Source organism: Oncorhynchus kisutch, linkage group LG21 (genome assembly GCF_002021735.2).
Source record: "Oncorhynchus kisutch isolate 150728-3 linkage group LG21, Okis_V2, whole genome shotgun sequence".
NCBI classification, from domain to species: domain Eukaryota; kingdom Metazoa; phylum Chordata; class Actinopteri; order Salmoniformes; family Salmonidae; genus Oncorhynchus; species Oncorhynchus kisutch.
The window spans coordinates 40,028,537-40,050,035 of NC_034194.2; the positions used below are offsets into that span (position 1 = coordinate 40,028,537).

The 21,499-nt window shown below is 44.7% G+C and overlaps 1 protein-coding gene across 1 annotated transcript in view; it reads left to right on the forward strand.

Moving 5' to 3' along the window:
* Nucleotides 1-436: 436 nt before the first annotated feature.
* The window catches only part of ino80 (INO80 complex ATPase subunit), a 94,504-nt gene continuing 73,441 nt past the window's right edge, over nucleotides 437-21,499 (forward strand). Inside the window, 17 exon segments of the mRNA XM_031800952.1 lie at nucleotides 437-610; nucleotides 2,183-2,253; nucleotides 2,497-2,696; nucleotides 4,639-4,790; nucleotides 5,043-5,110; nucleotides 5,306-5,446; nucleotides 6,739-6,859; nucleotides 7,089-7,294; nucleotides 9,601-9,654; nucleotides 10,223-10,426; nucleotides 12,026-12,221; nucleotides 12,392-12,459; nucleotides 13,218-13,430; nucleotides 13,582-13,662; nucleotides 14,936-15,031; nucleotides 15,884-16,086; nucleotides 21,055-21,139. Of these exon segments, the coding sequence (XP_031656812.1) occupies nucleotides 2,539-2,696; nucleotides 4,639-4,790; nucleotides 5,043-5,110; nucleotides 5,306-5,446; nucleotides 6,739-6,859; nucleotides 7,089-7,294; nucleotides 9,601-9,654; nucleotides 10,223-10,426; nucleotides 12,026-12,221; nucleotides 12,392-12,459; nucleotides 13,218-13,430; nucleotides 13,582-13,662; nucleotides 14,936-15,031; nucleotides 15,884-16,086; nucleotides 21,055-21,139 (2,046 nt within the window). The 5' untranslated portion in view covers nucleotides 437-610; nucleotides 2,183-2,253; nucleotides 2,497-2,538.

The window sequence follows — 21,499 nt, forward strand, 5'->3', positions numbered from 1 at the left end:
CACAAGGCTTCTTAAGGAGGACCAGGATCGGGTACATATTGATGATGCTCTAACTTCTAAACAGTTCCATTGTAACACTTGTGCATTGTTTGCCATTCATAGCTCATATCAAATCAGTCATAAAATCTACACAATTTTCCGGAAAATGTAACAGGCTCGCGATACTCGTAACGACTTTCCCCCCTGTGAGTGACGTAACATGTAGCTCGGTAATCTTCGGGATTAACAGACTCCACCAATGGAGTTCGGATCGCAAACGATAATATCGCATAAATCATTTGAACTACTACTTATGGGCAACTCTCGCCAGAATTGACTCTAAAATACTTGTTACAATGTGTGTGTTGCTATATTTCCGCAGCGATTCCTTTGAGGGGCAGATACGAAATCGTCACTCTCTCTGCATTCGATTAGTTTGCCTGTTCCCTGCTCTATCCTCGCCATGGCGCCGTGTCCCTGCTCCCTCAGTTACAGAAAGTGGCCGCCTCTCTGCTGCTGTCGACCCAAAGCTCACAGACTCACTCGTTGCCTAGACCCGCCATCTTGGAGTCAGAGAACTGAGAGTCGGCAGCAGCTACGAGAGAGCGCAAAAGGGGGACACGGGGCCAAGGTGAGAAAGTGTTTCGGAGGTAATGTGGTGAGGGAGCAATGGGGTAAGATGGCCGGGAGGGAGAAAGAATTAGATCGCGGGGATCCGAGAACAGAGGCTTCTGACACGACCCTCGTGTCTATTCAAGGGGACGGATAGGTACTGGAAAGATTCCTAGGCCTCTCGCTGTAAACAAGCCAAAGTTGTGTATCACTCCAAAATGAATTGTATTACTAAAATACTCATATGTCCAGAGAAGGTTGGTAGCCTTAAAGGGGCAGAACCCATTTGAATAACTCAAAAAGAGTGAGTGGGAACTTCATACCTAATTAATTCAAAAATGATCAGAAACGTATCAAGATTGACAGTTAGCCATTCAAATGTAACAAAGGCCGGGTTAGCAGACAGTCAAACATGTCAAAGTTAACCTGCTCTTTGAATAGGAATTCAGCTGGCCAATGCCTGTTCTAACCACAACATATAATTACCTTGCTAACGTAGCTGCATACCTTGACCCTTGATATACATGTCATATCGTGTGTTGTGTAGGTAGCTAGCTAACGTTAGCCAGCTAGCTAACATGTCATACGAGGTTAGCTGGCCCACACAGCTAATGCTAAGTGCTAACAGGCTAAGGCTAGTAAGCTAAATTATGGTAGCATCGCAACTTGCAGGCTAAACGTTCATTTTAGCGTTAACTAGCCAGCTAATTCCCCGTTCAGTTAGACAGCTAGCTAGCTAATTTAGCTGAACATTCATTCATCAGTTGTGCTTTGCTCTGAGTGTTTACTGGCAGGCTAGCTACATTGTAACTCAGGTTAGCTAGATTGTAGTACAGAGGCTTGATTCACTTTGCAGACACCTGATCTCATTATCACTCAATCATCTCTATGATTGAACCATTAAGTAAACCTACATTTTCCCCACACCTGCAATAGACATACAAAGGATCTCCCTGAATAAAATTATGTTTCTGTTTATATAAGTTACCTAGAAGTCCCCATTTCTTTTTACAGGTTAGTGGGAATCAAAGTATTTACATCCAGATTGGTGTTATGTGGCATGAACCTCATACTCCTGTGGGGATTTGTGGACATTTCAAACGAGTTGTGACCATATAACCTTGATTTCACATAGGCAAGTCAGTTCTTATTTACAATGACACCGGCCAAACCCGGATGACGCCGGGCCAATTGTGAGCCACCTTATTGTGAGCCACCAATCACGGCCGGTTGTGATACAGCCTGGATTCGAACCAGGGTGTCTGTAGTGACGCCTCTAGCACATTAATGAGTCCATAGGTTAGGTTCAGGATTGGGGTCAAAGAGCACCCCTAAGACCCTTCCCCAACCTCTGACTTAAGGTCTTGAAACAAAAGCAAAACATGCCTGTACATACCTATTCAAGCATATTTAGACTCAATTTCCTCTATCGACAGTTCAACAAATGTTTATCAGTTCAACATAAGCTCTTTCAATCTGATACATGAAAGTGCTTGAAGGTCCACAGAAGGAATACGCTCATTAGTCAATTTTGACAGCTTTGATTGGTGTGGTGCAGTGTGTGACTTGTGGCTCTTTCTCTCTGTTTCAGGCCTTTCACATCTTCTGAACTGACAGTTGTGATTGGAGATAATGAGGATATCCATATCCCACATTAGAAAGGTTCCATTGTTTTGTTAATTTGTGCACAAACATATGTCAGTGTTATGTTGCATGCAGAGACGAGCTGTCAGGGAGACGACAGGGAGAGGTCCTGACTGAAAAACACACACAATCTTTAGCTGTAGTATTACAACTTCTGCTCTACCCTCCACATTGGTTGCTCTCTCTTATCACTCTCTCTCTCCATCTAAACTCCTACCTCTCTCCCCCTTTCTCTTTTTGTCCTCCCCTTCTCTCGCCCAGTGAGTATCCCTACCTAGTAGGGCCTACAGGTCTCAGTCCTCCATGGCGTCTGGGGCTGGGCAGGCAGAAGCCGGCGATGGGGCAGCATGGTCGTCATCAGGCCTGGCCAAGCCTCTTCACCTTCAGCACCTGGAGAGATCCCTACGCCTTGACAGCTTCCTCCGCCAGACCGCCTCAGTCTTCAACAGAGACCTATCCAGGTAAAGTACAGTTATAGAGCCCCACTCTGGAGTTGTCATGACTCATAGTTATAGTACTCTATTTATAATGAACAGATACCTATTCAGGTAATATACCAGTGTTTATCCTATATTCATTTAGCTGCGGCGCCCCGCTGCTGCCCAAAAAAAAGATTTAAAAAAAAAAAACACATATTTTCGACAGACACACTTGGATACTCATGGATACCATTTGTATGTCTCTGCATGCATTTTGAAGGTATGAATATGAAATGCAACACAGCATGCAGCAATTTAAAAGATTTGACTGAGTTACAGGTCAAAGAAGGAACTCAAATCAATTGAAATAAATAAATTAGGTCCCAGGTGGGCCTGGGAGGGCATAGGGGGAGTTCCTTACTAACTAGCGTTAGCACAATGACTGGTAGTCTATGGGAACAGCTAGCTGTTAGCAATTGCACTAATTATAGTTGGCAACTTCCTTCAAACTGAAGGCAGAGACATACATTGTATCCATGAGTTCATCTGACTCTTAAAGCTGCAATATGTCACTTTATTTGGACGACTCAACCAAATTCACATAGAAATGTGAGCTATAGATCTGTCATTATTATTGAAAGCAAGTCTAAGAAGCGGTAGAGCTGTTCTATGTGCACTACTTCTATAGTTCCCGGTATGTTTCGTTTTTGTTTTTTTTAACAGCTGAAAATGCAATGGTTCTCTACACCCCTCACACTCGAAGCCAGTTCCACTTCTTTATTTGTCTCTTTGTTCCCCTCTAATCAGGGACTGATTTAGATCTGGGAACCAGGTGGGTGCAATTAATTATCAGGTATAACAGAACCAGCAGGTGCCGGACCTCGTAGGGTAGGGATGTCACTCATTCCTTGGGAGAGACTGGTGTCTGCTGGTTTTTCCTTTCAGTTAAGACCTAGACAACCAAGTGAGGGGAGTTCCTTACTGAGACCTAGACAACCAGGTGAGGGGAGGTCCTTACTGAGACCTAGACAACCAGGTGAGGGGAGGTCCTTACTGAGACCTAGACAACCAGGTGAGGGGAGATCCTTACTGAGACCTAGACAACCAGGTGAGGGGAGATCCTTACTGAGACCTAGACAACCAGGTGAGGGGAGTTCCTTACTGAGACCTAGACAACCAGGTGAGGGGAGATCCTTACTGAGACCTAGACAACCAGGTGAGGGGAGTTCCTTACTGAGACCTAGACAACCAGGTGAGGGGAGATCCTTACTGAGACCTAGACAACCAGGTGAGGGGAGATCCTTACTGAGACCTAGACAACCAGGTGAGGGGAGATCCTTACTGAAACCTAGACAACCAGGTGAGGGGAGATCCTTACTAATCAGGGACCTTACTTCATCAATCAAGTACAAGGGAGGAGTGAAAACCTGCAGACACTCTGTCCATTGTGAAGGAGTTTGACGCGTGTTGTCGGGAAGGTTTTTCCCAAACTCGGTCCTGGGGGGTCCTCCCTTGGTGAACCTTTTGTTTTTTGCGCTTGCACTACACAGCTGATTCAAATAACCAACTCATCAAGCTCAACTCATTATTTGAATCAGCTGTGTAGTGCTAGGGCAAATTTGAAATGTGTACCAACTGTGGGCCCCAGGCCCCTGCTCTACACTGTACTTGCATGTATTGTCACATAAACTGAAATTAGGCGAACTATTAGAATTTTAGCCACCTGGAAATGGTGGATTTTATTTGGTTTAGCATATTTCACCATTTTAATTGCCAAAATCTTGCACTATCCCTTTCAGAGTTACAACTTATATTTGTAGCAAACAGAGTGAGCAGTTGTGTGAATGAGAGCCACGAGCGCACAGCCACCGCTTGTGCCGTATCAATAATAAACAATAAAGAAGCCTGGAGTAGATGTTGTCTGTTCTTTATGATGTGACTGGGATGACTCTGGGCTCATGTGTACGTGTTTGTCATATCACAGTGATGACAGCGACGATGGCGGATTAGGGGAGGGGCCTTCTCTGAGGCCGGTCAATCAGCACGCAGCCTTGGCGATAAAAGAGGAGTCATGTGACCTGGATGAGGAGGGGCTTGTTACCGAGGGCACCATCCTCAACGGAACTCCATTACAAGGTGAAGGGGAGCTTAGGGAGAGTTCTCCTGGAACATTCAAATAGTTGCATGCACCTTTAACAGTGGTGTACGCTCCCAGCTGTTGTGTATATATATTCTGCTACAGGATATGCTTTAGTAGGGGTCTGGATTTTCAAGGTGTAATCTCAGCTTAATGGCCAACATTGACTCCATACCAAGTGCAATATCCTGGGTCCAGATCTTTATTCAAAGACATTTCATTTTCCTTCACGCTCCTTTTATTCTCCACAGAACACAAGGAAGACAAAGCCAGTCTATACAACTTCTCCAAACTGAAGAAGAGCAGGAAATGGCTCAAGGTATTTTTCATTGATTCATGATTTAGTGTATTAACGTTCAGGACTACAAAGGCCTAGTCCTGAACCGAAACAAAAGATCATGTTTTGTTTTAGTCCAGAACTAGACTTAATCTGTGTCCAGGAAACCAGTCTGTTGTGGTGAATATAGAGAGATGGTGGGTGGCTGTATCTGAATTGCCCCCCCCCCCCCCCTAGAGTATCCTGTTGAGCGACGACACCAGTGAGTCAGACACAGAGGACTCTGACTTCAGTCTGTCCAGAGAAGAGCTACAGGACATGCTCAGACTGCACCAGTTCACCAGGGAGCACCAGAACAAGTTCCACAACGACAGAGAGGTACGTACACACACACACAAACACACACACGTCGAGACATACACACAGGCATTCATGCGTGTGCATAACACAACTATGTTATTTCTTGATGTATAGTGACTGCAGCCACACGACCGTCACTACTATTGTGCTCGTTGTGATTGCATTGACTGAACAATGATGACTCTATAGCGATGTGTTTTGATTTGTTTTTGCATGGACATTACCATTGAGGACTTCCACTATTTTAAAGTAGTCAACTGGTTGGGAGGGATCAGAGCTTGCCTGAGAGGAGAAGGGAATATGGAGGACTACATCTATTATTGGAAACCAATGTGACATTTTTGGGACAGCAGGTAGCCTAGTGGTTAGAGGCAGGTAGCCTAGTGGTTAGAGGCAGGTAGCCTAGTGGTTAGAGATAGGTGGCCTAGTGGTTAGAGGCAGGTGGCCTAGTGGTTAGAGGCAGGTGGCCTAGTGGTTAGAGGCAGGTGGCCTAGTGGTTAGAGGCAGGCGGCCTAGTGGTTGGAGGCAGGCGGCCTAGTGGTTGGAGGCAGGCGGCCTAGTGGTTGGAGGCAGGCGGCCTAGTGGTTGGAGGCAGGCGGCCTAGTGGTTGGAGGCAGGCGGCCTAGTGGTTGGAGGCAGGCGGCCTAGTGGTTGGAGGCAGGCGGCCTAGTGGTTGGAGGCAGGCGGCCTAGTGGTTGGAGGCAGGCGGCCTAGTGGTTGGAGGCAGGCGGCCTAGTGGTTGGAGGCAGGCGGCCTAGTGGTTGGAGGCAGGCGGCCTAGTGGTTGGAGGCAGGCGGCCTAGTGGTTGGAGGCAGGCGGCCTAGTGGTTGGAGGCAGGCGGCCTAGTGGTTGGAGCGTTGGGCCAGTAACCGAGAGGTTACTAGATCGAATCTCCAAGAGGACAAGGTAAAAATCTGTCGTTCTGCCCCTGAACAAGGCAGTTAACCCACTGTTCCTAGGCTGTCACTGAAAATAAGATTTTGTTCTTAACTGACTTGCCTCGTTAAATAAACGTTAAATTAAAAATAGAAGAAAAAAAGTGCGTTGTCTTCAAATTGGTTTGCTTAGTTTGTAAATTGGCATTAGTCTTAATCACCGCCATCTAGTGGCAACAATAAATGAATGACATACAGATGTGGTTCAGGACTCCAGACTCAGGACTGTGACCTAAAATTGACTACATTTTAAAATGGCAATAGCCTGAATGGCACTGCCCATGTTGTCACAGTCACCATAAAGGCACAGATACAAACTTGACATCTCTACACGTCTGCTCCTCTAAATGCCAGTTTGTAACCCTCCCCTCTCAGCTGCAGCAGTATCAGTACTATAGTACGGGACTGCTCTCCTCCCATGACCCTTTCCACGAACAACAGCGCCACCTGCTGGGCCCCAAGAAGAAGAAGATCAAGGAGGAGAAGAAATTCAAGGGTAAGAAACGCAGTTTATTTATTTATTTATAACAGTCTTTCTTTGCTTTGTTTGAATGTCTCGTTTTATGGATGATTGTTCCCACAAACCTATTAATTGTTTTTTTTCTAGAGGGAATCGTATAGATTTTTAATACTGCTACTAGTGAACAGGTAAACTTGCGTCCTGGAAAATGTCACGTTGGTTTCCAATAATGGATGTACCTGTCCATATTCCCTTCTCTTCTCAGGCAAGTTGAAGAAGGGCAAGAGGAAAAAGAAGAGAGGGGAGGGGGAGTTCTCAGGCGAGGGGCGGCCGCATGTCACCAAGATCTTCGCCAAGTTTTCCCATGACGCCCCTCTTCCCATGTTGAAGAAGAAACACTTGACCGTAGAGCAGCTGAACGCACGACGACGCAAAGTCTGGCTCACCATCGCCAAGAAGGAGTGCCCCAAGGTACGCTGGGTAGTGTAGTCTGAGAGGTCTTACAGGAGTCCGAATGGTAACTGTAGGAGTGGATGAATAGCTTTGTAAATATGTGAGTTGTTGTTGTGAACTGGGCCCGTATCCATAAAGCGTCTCAGAGCAGGAGTGCTGATCTGGGATCAGTTTAGCCTTTTACATCATAGTGAATGAGATTATATGGACAGATCCTAGATCAGAATCAATAGGATTATATGGACAGATCCTAGATCAGAATCAATAGGATTATATGGACAGATCCTAGATCAGAATCAATAGGATTATATGGACAGATCCTAGATCAGAATCAATAGGATTATATGGACAGATCCTAGATCAGAATCAATAGGATTATATGGACAGATCCTATATCAGAATCTATAGGATTATATAGACAGATCCTACATCAGAATCAATAGGATTATATGGACGGATCCTAGGGGCTCCCGAGTGGCGCAGCGGGTCTAAGGCACTGCATCTCGGTGCTAGAGGCGTCACTACAGACCCTGGTTCGATTCCAGGCTGAATCACAACCGGTGGTGATTGCGAGTACCATAAGGTGGCGCACAATTCATGGGTATGAAGTGACGTATTTATGGGTATGAAGTGACGTATTCATGGGTATGAAGTGATGTATTCATGGGTATGAAGTGACGTATTCATGTGAATGGGTATGAAGTGACGTGTTCATGGGTATGAAGTGACGTATTCATGTGAATGGGTATGAAGTGACGTATTCATGTGAATGGGTATGAAGTGATGTATTCATGGGAATGGGTATGAAGTGATGTATTCATGGGTATGAAGTGACGTATTCATGGGTATGAAGTGACGTATTCATGTGAATGGGTATGAAGTGATGTATTCATGGGTATGAGGTGACGTATTCATGTGAATGGGTATGAGGTGACGTATTCATGTGAATGGGTATGAAGTGACGTATTCATGTGAATGGGTATGAAGTGATGTATTCATGGGTTTGAAGTGACGTATTCATGGGTATGAAGTGACGTACTCATGGGTATGAAGTGACGTATTCATGTGAATGGGTATGAAGTGATGTATTCATGTGAATGGGTATGAAGGGATGTATTCATGTGTATGAAGTGACGTATTCATGGGTATGAAGTGATATATTCATGTGAATGGGTATGAAGTGATGTATTCATGGGTATGAAGTGATGTATTCATGTGAATGGGTATGAAGTGATGTATTCATGGGTATGAAGTGACGTATTCATGGGTATGAAGTGACGTATTCATGGGTATGAAGTGACGTATTCATGGGTATGAAGTGATGTATTCATGGGTATGAAGTGACGTATTCATGTGAATGGGTATGAAGTGATGTATTCATGTGAATGGGTATGAAGTGACGTATTCACGTGAATGGGTATGAAGTGATGTATTCATGGGTATGAAGTGACGTATTCATGTGAATGGGTATGAAGTGACGTATTCATGTGAATGGGTATGAAGTGATATATTCATGTGAATGGGTATGAAGTGATGTATTCATGGGTATGAAGTGATGTATTCATGTGAATGGGTATGAAGTGACGTATTCATGGGTATGAAGTGATGTATTCATGGGTATGAAGTGACGTATTCATGTGAATGGGTATGAAGTGATGTATTCATGTGAATGGGTATGAAGTGATGTATTCATGTGAATGGGTATGAAGTGATGTATTCATGGGTATGAAGTGACGTATTCATGGGTATGAAGTGATGTATTCATGTGAATGGGTATGAAGTGACGTATTCATGGGTATGAAGTGATGTATTCATGTGAATGGGTATGAAGTGATGTATTCATGTGAAGGGGTATGAAGTGATGTATTCATGGGTATGAAGTGATGTATTCATGGGTATGAAGTGACGTATTCATGTGAATGGGTATGAAGTGATGTATTCATGTGAATGGGTATGAAGTGATGTATTAATGTGAATGGGTTTGAAGTGATGTATTCATGGGTATGAAGTGACGTATTCATGGGTATGAAGTGACGTATTCATGGGTATAAAGTGATGTATTCATGGGTATGAAGTGATGTATTCATGGGTATGAAGTGATGTATTCATGTGAATGGGTATGAAGTGACGTATTCATGGGTATGAAGTGATGTATTCATGTGAATGGGTATGAAGTGATGTATTCATGGGTATGAAGTGACGTATTCATGGGTATGAAGTGACGTATTCATGGATATGAAGTGACGTATTCATGGGTATGAAGTGACGTATTCACGTGAATGGGTATGAAGTGACGTATTCATATTTGCATAATCTTTCTTTAGGCCTTCAAGCAAAAAGCATCAGCCAAGAACTTCGTCCTTACCAATGCCAAAAAGGTAAACCGTTTTTAAGCCTTTCCTGACCTATTAAAAGCTAGTGTCTGTATGTGTAGATGTTTGAAAGAGTATCCCTGTGTAAAAGTGTCTGTGTTTTACCTGAGACATTCTGTGTCTAGTTTATCTGTATATTTGACTTCAAACTAAATGTCTGTATGTGTTCTGTTTTCTTTGTGTGTGTGTGTGTGTGTTCTCGTCTCCAGCTGGCCCACCAGTGTCTGTCTGATCTTAACTCAGTACCATCTCATCAATCTGTTATCTCTTCCTCGTCTCCAGCTGGCCCACCAGTGTCTGTCTGATCTTAACTCAGTACCATCTCATTAATCTGTTATCTCTTCCTCGTCTCCAGCTGGCCCACCAGTGTCTGTTTGATCTTAACTCAGTACCATCTCATTAATCTGTTATCTCCTCTTCGTCTCCAGCTGGCCCACCAGTGTCTGTCTGATCTTAACTCAGTACCATCTCATTAATCTGTTATCTCTTCCTCGTCTCCAGCTGGCCCACCAGTGTCTGTCTGATCTTAACTCAGTACCATCTCATTAATCTGTTATCTCCTCTTCATCTTCAGCTGGCCCACCAGTGTATGCGTGAGGTACGTAGGGCAGCCATCCAAGCCCAGAAGAACTGTAAAGAAACCCTTCCCCGGGCCAGGAGACTGACCAAGGAGATGACGCTCTACTGGAAGAAATATGAGAAGGTGGAGAAGGAACACAGGAAGAGAGCTGAGAAAGAGGCTCTGGAGCAACGCAAACTGGACGAGGAGCTGAGAGAGGTGAGACACACACTGCTCCTACCACGTCAGAAACATGACGAGGAGCTGAGAGAGGTGAGACACACACTGCTCCTACCACGTCAGAAACATGACGAGGAGCTGAGAGAGGTGAGACTGGGAAACACACACTGCTCCTACCACGTCAGAAACATGACGAGGAGATGAGAGAGGTGAGACACACACTGCTCCTACCACGTCAGAAACATGACGAGGAGCTGAGAGAGGTGAGACTGGGAAACACACACTGCTCCTACCACGTCAGAAACATGACGAGGAGATGAGAGAGGTGAGACACACACTGCTCCTACCACGTCAGAAACATGACGAGGAGCTGAGAGAGGTGAGACTGGGAAACACACACTGCTCCTACCACGTCAGAAACATGACGAGGAGCTGAGAGAGGTGAGACACACACTGCTCCTACCACGTCAGAAACATGACGAGGAGATGAGAGAGGTGAGACTGGGAAACACACACTGCTCCTACCACGTCAGAAACATGGCGAGGAGATGAGAGAGGTGAGACTGGGAAACACACACTGCTCCTACCACGTCAGAAACATGGCGAGGAGATGAGAGAGGTGAGACTGGGAAACACACACTGCTCCTACCACGTCAGAAACATGGCGAGGAGATGAGAGAGGTGAGACTGGGAAACACACACTGCTCCTACCACGTCAGAAACATGACGAGGAGATGAGAGGGGTGAGACTGGGAAACACACACTGCTCCTACCACATCAGAAACATGACGAGGAGATGAGAGAGGTGAGACTGGGAAACACACACTGCTCCTACCACGTCAGAAACATGACGAGGAGATGAGAGAGGTGAGACTGGGAAACACACACTGCTCTACCATCAGAAACATGACGAGTTACCCTCCTGCCATATAATGCTCTGATGTAACACACACTGCTGTACCATCAGAGACATGACCAGTTACCTTCCTGCCGCATAATGCTCTGATGGAACACACCTGATTCTACTTGTCACATGGTTAGCTGAATACCGGGGTGTTACAGTAAAGTTGGAGTAAAAGCCTGCACATCCAGAAGCTCTCCAGTAGGGTTGGTCACCCCTTCACCATGTAAACAAACGTCTAGGGATCTCCCTAAAAGGAATTCAGATTATAAACAGATCCAAACGAATGCTGAGACTCTGTCAAGGGTTTAACGATCTCTCTTTCTCTACCTGTCTCTCTCTCTACCTCTCTCTCTCTCTCTCTCTACCTGTCTCTCTCTCTCTCTCTCTCTCTACCTGTCTCTCTCTCTCTCTCTCTCTACCTGTCTCTCTCTCTCTCTCTCTCTACCTGTCTCTCTCTCTCTCTCTCTACCTGTGTCTCTCTCTCTCTCTACCTGTCTCTCTCTCTCTCTACCTGTCTCTCTCTTTCTCTACCTGTCTCTCTCTTTCTCTACCTGTCTCTCTCTTTCTCTACCTGTCTCTCTCTTTCTCTACCTGTCTCTCTCTTTCTCTACCTGTCTCTCTCTCTCTCTACCTGTCTCCCTCTCTCTACCTGTCTCTCTACCTGTCTCTCTACCTCTCTCTCTACTTGTCTCTCTCTCTCTCTCTCTCTATCTCTACCTGTCTCTCCCTCCTAGGCGAAGCGTCAGCAGCGTAAGCTGAACTTCCTGATCACCCAGACAGAGCTGTACGCCCACTTCATGGGGGGCAAGGGTCCCGGGGAGGAGGATGGGGGTGAAGAGGACATTCTCAACAAGCTGGACGACACCAACTCTCACAGGCAGATGACAATCGGGGGAGGGCTGACGGTCAACGTTGGACAGGAGGACTATGGTAATGGATGTTACTATGCATATTCTGGTTACTTCATTTTAAATCTCAATAGCCAAATCCAATCGTGATTGATTATTGATTGGATCTCAAGCGTTTCCTCCTCTATATTGCAGAGAGGAACGTTACCATTTTGTGGTGCAGTTGTAACAGTGTTGAATTGTTTGTCTCAGATAGTGAATACTACAAGTCTCAGGCCTTAAGGAAAGCTAAAGAAGCCTACGAGATACACCAGGCCAGAGTAAGTACCAGATATACCATACCTCCAGATGTACCATACCTCCAGATGTACCATACCTCCAGATGTACCATACCTCCAGATATACCATACCTCCAGATATACCATACCTCCAGATATACCATACCTCCAGATATACCATACCTCCAGATATACCATACCTCCAGATATACCATACCTCCAGATATACCATACCTCCAGATGTACCATACCTCCAGATATACCATACCTCCAGATATACCATACCTCCAGATATACCATACCTCCAGATGTACCTCCAGATATACCATACCTCCAGATATACCATACCTCCAGATATACCATACCTCCAGATATACCATACCTCCAGATATACCATACCTCCAGATATACCTCCAGATATACCTCCAGATATACCATACCTCCAGATATACCATACCTCCAGATGTACCTCCAGATATACCATACCTCCAGATATACCATACCTCCAGATGTACCTCCAGATATACCATACCTCCAGATGTACCTCCAGATATACCATACCTCCAGATGTACCTCCAGATATACCATACCTCCAGATATACCATACCTCCAGATATACCATACCTCCAGATATACCATACCTCCAGATATACCATACCTCCAGATATCCCTCACCTCCAGATATACCTCCAGAAATACCTCCAACACCCAGAGAGACATGTAGACTCAACATGGAACAACGATTCGATTCCCATCATTCTCAAAATAAGACGGTCCACTTCCCCCCCCCTTCCCTTTAGACACGTCTCTTTGACGAGGAGGCTAAGGACAGTCGCTGTGCCTCCCTGCACCAGGCCAGTGGGGGGTCGGGGTCAGGGTTCGGGGAGAGCTACAGCCTGTCTAACCCTTCTATCCAGGCCGGAGAGGACATCCCCCAGCCAACCATCTTCAACGGGAAATTGAAGGGATACCAGCTGAAAGGCATGAACTGGCTGGCTAACCTCTACGAACAGGTAAACGCAAGCTTCAAAATATCAGCTTTTCATTGATTGTTGGTCTGTGCTGCTCCCCCCCCCCCCCCCCCCCCGTCACACACACCTGTTATGGTCCCAGTACTGTCACTTTTCTCAGTCGTGAAATCACATCCTGTCTCCCTCTCTGTAGGGTATCAATGGTATCCTAGCAGATGAGATGGGCCTGGGGAAGACTGTCCAGAGCATCGCTCTGCTGGGTCACCTGGCTGAGGTAAGCAGCACACCTGAGTCAAATACTTGTTTTCTTTTACCTGGTCTCTTCCAAACCTTTGTACTTGGCATGCAGAAGTCGTAAAGTTTTATTGTCAAAGTCAAAAAATGTGTTGTATTATTGTCGTTTTTTATTACGGGGGGCGATTGTTGATGAATCATGTGAATGGGAACAGTCCAGCTGTATCCATGGACCCCAAGGTGTTTTAAGTGACAAGGAGGGGAAATGGGAATTATGTTTTGGGGATTTGAAGCCCTCTCTCTAGAACACCATGTCCCACAGGAAGACATGTTTCACAGCTTAGTGTTTCCTGTTTTTCGCACACACACACACACACACACACACACACACACACACACACACACACACACACACACACACACACACACACACACACACACACTGTCTGTACAGCTAAACGTTTGAGGGACATACAATTCAGTCCCATTCCCTAACCCATACTTTTACCATCACCCTAACCTTAACCCAAAACCTAACCCTAGCTCCTAAACCTAACCCTAGCTCCTAAACCTAACCCTAGCTACTAAACCTAACCCTAGCTACTAAACCTAAACCTAACCCTAGCTACTAAACCTAAACCTAACCCTAGCTCCTAAACCTAACCCTAGCTCCTAAACCTAACCCTAGCTACTAAACCTAAACCTAACCCTAGCTCCTAAACCTAACCCTAGCTACTAAACCTAAACCTAACCCTAGCTACTAAACCTAACCCTAGCTCCTAAACCTAACCCAAACCGAGCTCCTAAACCTAACCCAAAACCGAGCTCCTAAACCTAACCCAAAACCTAACCCTAGCTCCTAAACCTAACCCTAGCTACGAAACTTAACCTTACCTCTTAAACTAACCTTAGCTCTTAACCCTAAACCTAACCCTGTCTCCTAACCCTGTCTCCTAACCCCTGTCTCCTAACCCCTAAACCAGCTCCTAAACCCAACCCTAGCTCCTAAACCTAACCCTAGCTCCTAAACCTAACCCTAGCTCCTAAACCTAACCCTAGCTCCTAAACCTAACCCTAGCTCCTAAACCCAACCCTAGCTCCTAAACCCAACCCTAGCTCCTAACCCTAAACCCCTAGAAATTGCATTTGACATTGTGAGGACTAACAAAATGTCCCCAGTTTGTCAAATGTTTGTTAGTTTACTGTTGTTTTGGGGACTTCTGGTCCCCACAAGAATAGTTAAACACGTCCACAAGCATACATACCTGTCGTGATGACTGACTGAGTGTGTGTCTCTGTCCTGTCTTCTGTAGCGTGACAACATCTGGGGTCCGTTCCTCATCATCTCTCCTGCCTCCACACTGAATAACTGGCACCAGGAGTTTACACGCTTTGTCCCCAAATTCAAGGTGAGACATCGGGATCCTACTGTTGCTCTGACACCATCAGCTGTTCTGTCCATCAGCTGTTCTCTCCAGCTCTCTCCTTTCGTTAAACTTTTCAACCTATTGGTTCTGCCTCTGTGTTAATTGACTGTATATATTGACTGTATATGCTCTGTTGTTGTGTGAGGGGAAAATGCATCACAACACCCTGTATAGTCTGAAGGTGTGAGAACCGGTGGTTGCTTAGGTGCCTTATTCCGATTGTCCTTTAGGGCGCAGCATAGTATTATATGACTTATGGTAACTATGAATCAGAGGCATGGTATTTTACAACACACACACACCCTCCTCCATATACACCGACTTTTACTGCAAAACCACCATTGTTGGACGTTTTTCAGAAGACAGTAAATCAACTGTTTCACCATGGTGATGAGGTGTTAACAAACATCTGATAAGTATCAGTTCCCGAGGAACGAGACAGGCGGAGAAACTGACCCGGCAACAATGGACGACACACACACACACAATGGAGCCTCAGCCAGTATTTGTGTTGAGGGATTCATTATGGTCCCGTCGCATAGTTTAACATAACGTCTCATATCAACAATCCATGGAGTCAAGAGTTGAAATGTTTTCTCACTAAAACAATAAGGAAAGTGACTGTTAACTGTTCCTTTCTACTGGGAAAAAGTCAGAAGGTTAAAATTGTAACTATATTATATTAGAAACTAGAAGTTCTACATAGACTAAGTATCTATCTAAAGTCCTTTTTAGATCTGACTCAATGATTACTAGACCTCCTTGAGAAAATAAACTTGAGCAGATTCACATATTATATTCATTTATTAACCCTTTGTGCCGTTTGTCCCTTAGGTTCTGCCGTACTGGGGGAACCCTCACGACCGCAAAGTGATCAGGAAGTTCTGGAGCCAGAAAACCCTGTACACCCAGAATGCTCCGTTCCACGTGGTGATCACCAGTTACCAGCTGGTAGTTCAGGATGTCAAGTACTTCCAAAGGGTCAAGTGGCAGTACATGGTTCTAGATGAAGCCCAGGCCCTAAAGAGCAGCACCAGGTAAACCCTGACCCCTAGACCAGGAATCATCAACTCGCCAGTCATTGGACAATTGTTTTATCGAGTGCTTGGTAAACAACAGGTGAAAAGGTGACTTTACGGGCCCTTCCCAACAAACAATAAACAATAACACAAGGAATACATATACAATGAGTAACATTAACTTGGCTATATACACGGGGTACCAGTACTGAGTCCATGATAACTATATACACAGGGTACCAGTACTCAGTCAATGATAACTATATACACAGGGTACCAGTACTGAGTCCATGATAACTATATACACAGGGTACCAGTACTCAGTCAATGATAACTATATACACGGGGTACCAGTACTGAGTCCATGATAACTATATACACGGGGTACCAGTACTGAGTCAATGATAACTATATACACAGGGTACCAGTACTGAGTCCATGATAACTATATACACAGGGTACCAGTACTGAGTCAATGATAACTATATACACAGGGTACCAGTACTGAGTCCATGATAACTATATACACGGGGTACCAGTACTGAGTCCATGATAACTATATACACAGGGTACCAGTACTGAGTCCATGATAACTATATACACAGGGTACCAGTACTGAGTCAATGATAACTATATACACGGGGTACCAGTACTGAGTCAATGATAACTATATACACAGGGTACCAGTACTGAGTCAATGATAACTATATACACAGGGTACCAGTACTGAGTCAATGATAACTATATACACGGGGTACCAGTACTGAGTCAATGATAACTATATACACGGGGTACCAGTACTGAGTCAATGATAACTATATACACGGGGTACCAGTACTGAGTCAATGATAACTATATACACAGGGTACCAGTACTGAGTCAATGATAACTATATACACAGGGTACCAGTACTGAGTCAATGATAACTATATACACAGGGTACCAGTACTGAGTCAATGATAACTATATACACAGGGTACCAGTACTGAGTCAATGATAACTATATACACAGGGTATCAGTACTGAGTCCATGATAACTTGGCTATATACACAGGGTACCGGTACTGAGTCAATGATAACTACATACACGGGGTACCAGTACTCAGTCAATGATAACTATATACACGGGGTACCAGTACTGAGTCAATGATAACTATATACACAGGGTACCAGTACTGAGTCAATGATAACTATATACACGGGGTACCAGTACTGAGTCAATGATAACTATATACACGGGGTACCAGTACTGAGTCAATGGTAACTATATACACAGGGTACCAGTACTGAGTCAATGATAACTATATACACAGGGTACCAGTACTGAGTCAATGATAACTATACACACAGGGTACCAGTACTGAGTCAATGATAACTATACACACAGGGTACCAGTACTGAGTCAATGATAACATGGCTATATACACAGGGTACCAGTACTGAGTCAATGATAACTTGGCTATATACACAGGGTACCAGTACTGAGTCAATGGTAACTTGGCTATATACACAGGGTACCAGTACTGAGTCCATGATAACTTGGTTATATACACAGGGTACCAGTACTGAGTCAATGATAACTATATACACAGGGTACCAGTACTGAGTCAATGATAACTATATACACAGGGTACCAGTACTGAGTCAATGATAACTATACACACAGGGTACCAGTACTGAGTCAATGGTAACTTGGCTATATACACAGGGTACCAGTACTGAGTCAATGATAACTTGGCTATATACACGGGGTACCAGTACTGAGTCAATGATAACTTGGCTATATACACAGGGTACCAGTACTGAGTCAATGATAACTATATACACAGGGTACCAGTACTGAGTCAATGATAACTATATACACAGGGTACCAGTACTGAGTCAATGATAACTATATACACAGGGTATCAGTACTGAGTCCATGATAACTTGGCTATATACACAGGGTACCAGTACTGAGTCAATGATAACTACATACACGGGGTACCAGTACTCAGTCAATGATAACTGTATACACGGGGTACCAGTACTGAGTCAATGATAATTATATACACAGGGTACCAGTACTGAGTCAATGATAACTATATACACGGGGTACCAGTACTGAGTCAATGATAACTATATACACAGGGTACCAGTACTGAGTCAATGATAACTATATACACAGGGTACCAGTACTGAGTCAATGGTAACTATATACACAGGGTACCAGTACTGAGTCAATGATAACTATATACACAGGGTACCAGTACTGAGTCAATGATAACTATACACACAGGGTACCAGTACTGAGTCAATGATAACTATACACACAGGGTACCAGTACTGAGTCAATGATAACTTGGCTATATACACAGGGTACCAGTACTGAGTCAATGATAACTTGGCTATATACACAGGGTACCAGTACTGAGTCAATGGTAACTTGGCTATATACACAGGGTACCAGTACTGAGTCCATGATAACTTGGTTATATACACAGGGTACCAGTACTGAGTCAATGATAACTATATACACAGGGTACCAGTACTGAGTCAATGATAACTATATACACAGGGTACCAGTACTGAGTCAATGATAACTATATACACAGGGTACCAGTACTGAGTCAATGATACCTATATACACAGGGTATCAGTACTGAGTCCATGATAACTTGGCTATATACACAGGGTACCAGTACTGAGTCAATGGTAACTATATACACAGGGTACCAGTACTGAGTCAATGATAACTATATACACAGGGTACCAGTACTGAGTCAATGATAACTATACACACAGGGTACCAGTACTGAGTCAATGATAACTTGGCTATATACACAGGGTACCAGTACTGAGTCAATGATAACTTGGCTATATACACAGGGTACCAGTACTGAGTCAATGGTAACTTGGCTATATACACAGGGTACCAGTACTCAGTCAATGATAACTATATACACGGGGTACCAGTACTGAGTCAATGATAACTATATACACAGGGTACCAGTACTGAGTCAATGATAACTATATACACGGGGTACCAGTACTGAGTCAATATTAACTATATACACAGGGTACCAGTACTGAGTCAATGATAACTATATACACAGGGTACCAGTACTCAGTCAATGATAACTATATACACGGGGTACCAGTACTGAGTCAATGATAACTATATACACAGGGTACCAGTACTGAGTCAATGATAACTATATACACGGGGTACCAGTACTGAGTCAATATTAACTATATACACAGGGTATCAGTACTGAGTCCATGATAACTTGGCTATATACACAGGGTACCAGTACTGAGTCCATGATAACTTGGTTATATACACAGGGTACCAGTACTGAGTCAATGGTAACTTGGCTATATACACAGGGTACCAGTACTGAGTCAATGATAACTTGGCTATATACACAGGGTACCAGTACTGAGTCAATGATAACTATATACACGGGGTACCAGTACTGAGTCAATGATAGCTATATACACGGGGTACCCGTACTGAGTCAATGATAGCTATATACACGGGGTACCAGTACTGAGTCCATGATAACTATATACACGGGGTGCCAGTGCTGAGTCAATGATAACTTGGCTATATACACAGGGTACCAGTACCTAGTCAATGGTAACTTGGCTATATACACGGGGTACCAGTACTGAGTCAATGATAACTATATACACGGGGTACCAGTACTGAGTCAATGATAACTTGGCTATATACACGGGGAACCAGTACCGATTCAATGTGCATGGGTACCAGTACCGAGTCAATGTGCAGGGGTAAATTGACTAGGCAGCAGGATAGATAACAAACAGTGGCAGCAGCCTACAAACTATGCAGACAGTCTGGGTAGCTATTGGTTAACTAGTAGTGTTTATGGCTTTGGGTTAGAAGCTGTTCAGTGTCCTGTTGGTTCCAGACTTGCTGTGTGGTAGCAGAGAGAACAGTCTATGAGGAGTCTTTGAACATTTTTAGGACCTTCCTCTGACACCGCCTGGTATAGAGATCCTGGCAAGGAGCTCGGCCCCAGTGTTATACTGGGTTTTATGTATTATCCTCTGTAGCACCTTCCTTCCTCTGACACCGCCTGGTATAGAGATCCTGGCAAGGAGCTCGGCCCCAGTGTTATACTGGGTTTGATATATTATCCTTGTAGCACCTTGCGTTCGGATGCCAAGCAGTTGTCATAGCAAACGGTGATGCAGCTGTAGAACTTTCGGAGGATTTTGCAGGCCCGTGTCGAGTCTTTTCAGCCTCCTGAGGGGAAAGAGGTTTTGTTGTGATTTCTTCACGACTGTGTTGGTGTGTGTAGACCATGATAATTCCTTAGTGATGTGGACACCAACAAACCTTTAAGTTTTCGACTTGCTTCACTACAGTCCCGTGAACGTGGACGTGCTCGGCCCTCCGTTGCGATTGCGCACCAGCTGTTGTTGACAAAGAGACACACCTCCCTACTTAACCTTACCGAAAGCTACCATTCGGTCTTGACGATATAGAAAAACCAGCTAGATGCATGTTGTCCCGATAGTCTCGAACGGAGCTCGTCCTGTTTGTTCTCCAGTAAACTGTACGTTCGCCAATAGAACGGATGGTAGAGGCAGTTTATTTACTCGTCTCATCAAGGAGCTCGTCTCTCCCTTTCTATCCCGGGGATAAAGGCCTGCTCCGAGGTGAGCTGTCGTTTTCGGAAATACAATTCTTCATCCAAAAACAAGGTTAGTGATCGCTGTTCTGATGTTCCGGCGCGGCTTTCGGTCACAGGAAGTGATGGAAACAACTTATTTATATATATATAAAAAAAACAGAAAATAGCGGCAGTGATCCATCTCAGTTCAGAAGATCAAGTGAGAGTACGTGGTGAACAGTAGCAGCTGGAGTTGCTCTTTCTCAAATGAGACCCTATTTTTTCCCCATCCAGCGAATTTGACGTTGATGTATACTTCATGTAGTCCCATTAAGTTTGCTTTGTGTCTCTGTGTTGACAGTGTTCGTTGGAAGATCTTGCTGCAGTTTCAGTGTAGAAACAGACTGTTGCTCACTGGAACGCCCATACAGAACACTATGGCAGAGGTGAGCGGTCATTCGGTCTGTCTGTGTCTCTCTCTCTGTCTCTCTTTGTCGCTCTGGCTGGCTCTCTCTCTCTCTGGCTCTCTCTCTTTCTGGCTGGCTCTCTCTTTCTGGCTGGCTCTCTCTTTCTGGCTGGCTCTCTCTTTCTGGCTGGCTCTCTCTCTCTGGCTGGTTCTCTCTCTCTGGCTGGTTCTCTCTCTCTGGCTGGCTCTCTCTCTCTGGCTGGCTCTCTCTCTCTGGCTGTCTCTCTCTGGCTGTCTCTCTCTGGCTCTCTCTCTCTGGCTCTCTCTCTCTGGCTGGCTCTCTCTCTCTCCGTCTCATCTGCTGGCTGGCTCTCTCTCTCTCTCTCTCTCTCTCTCTGGC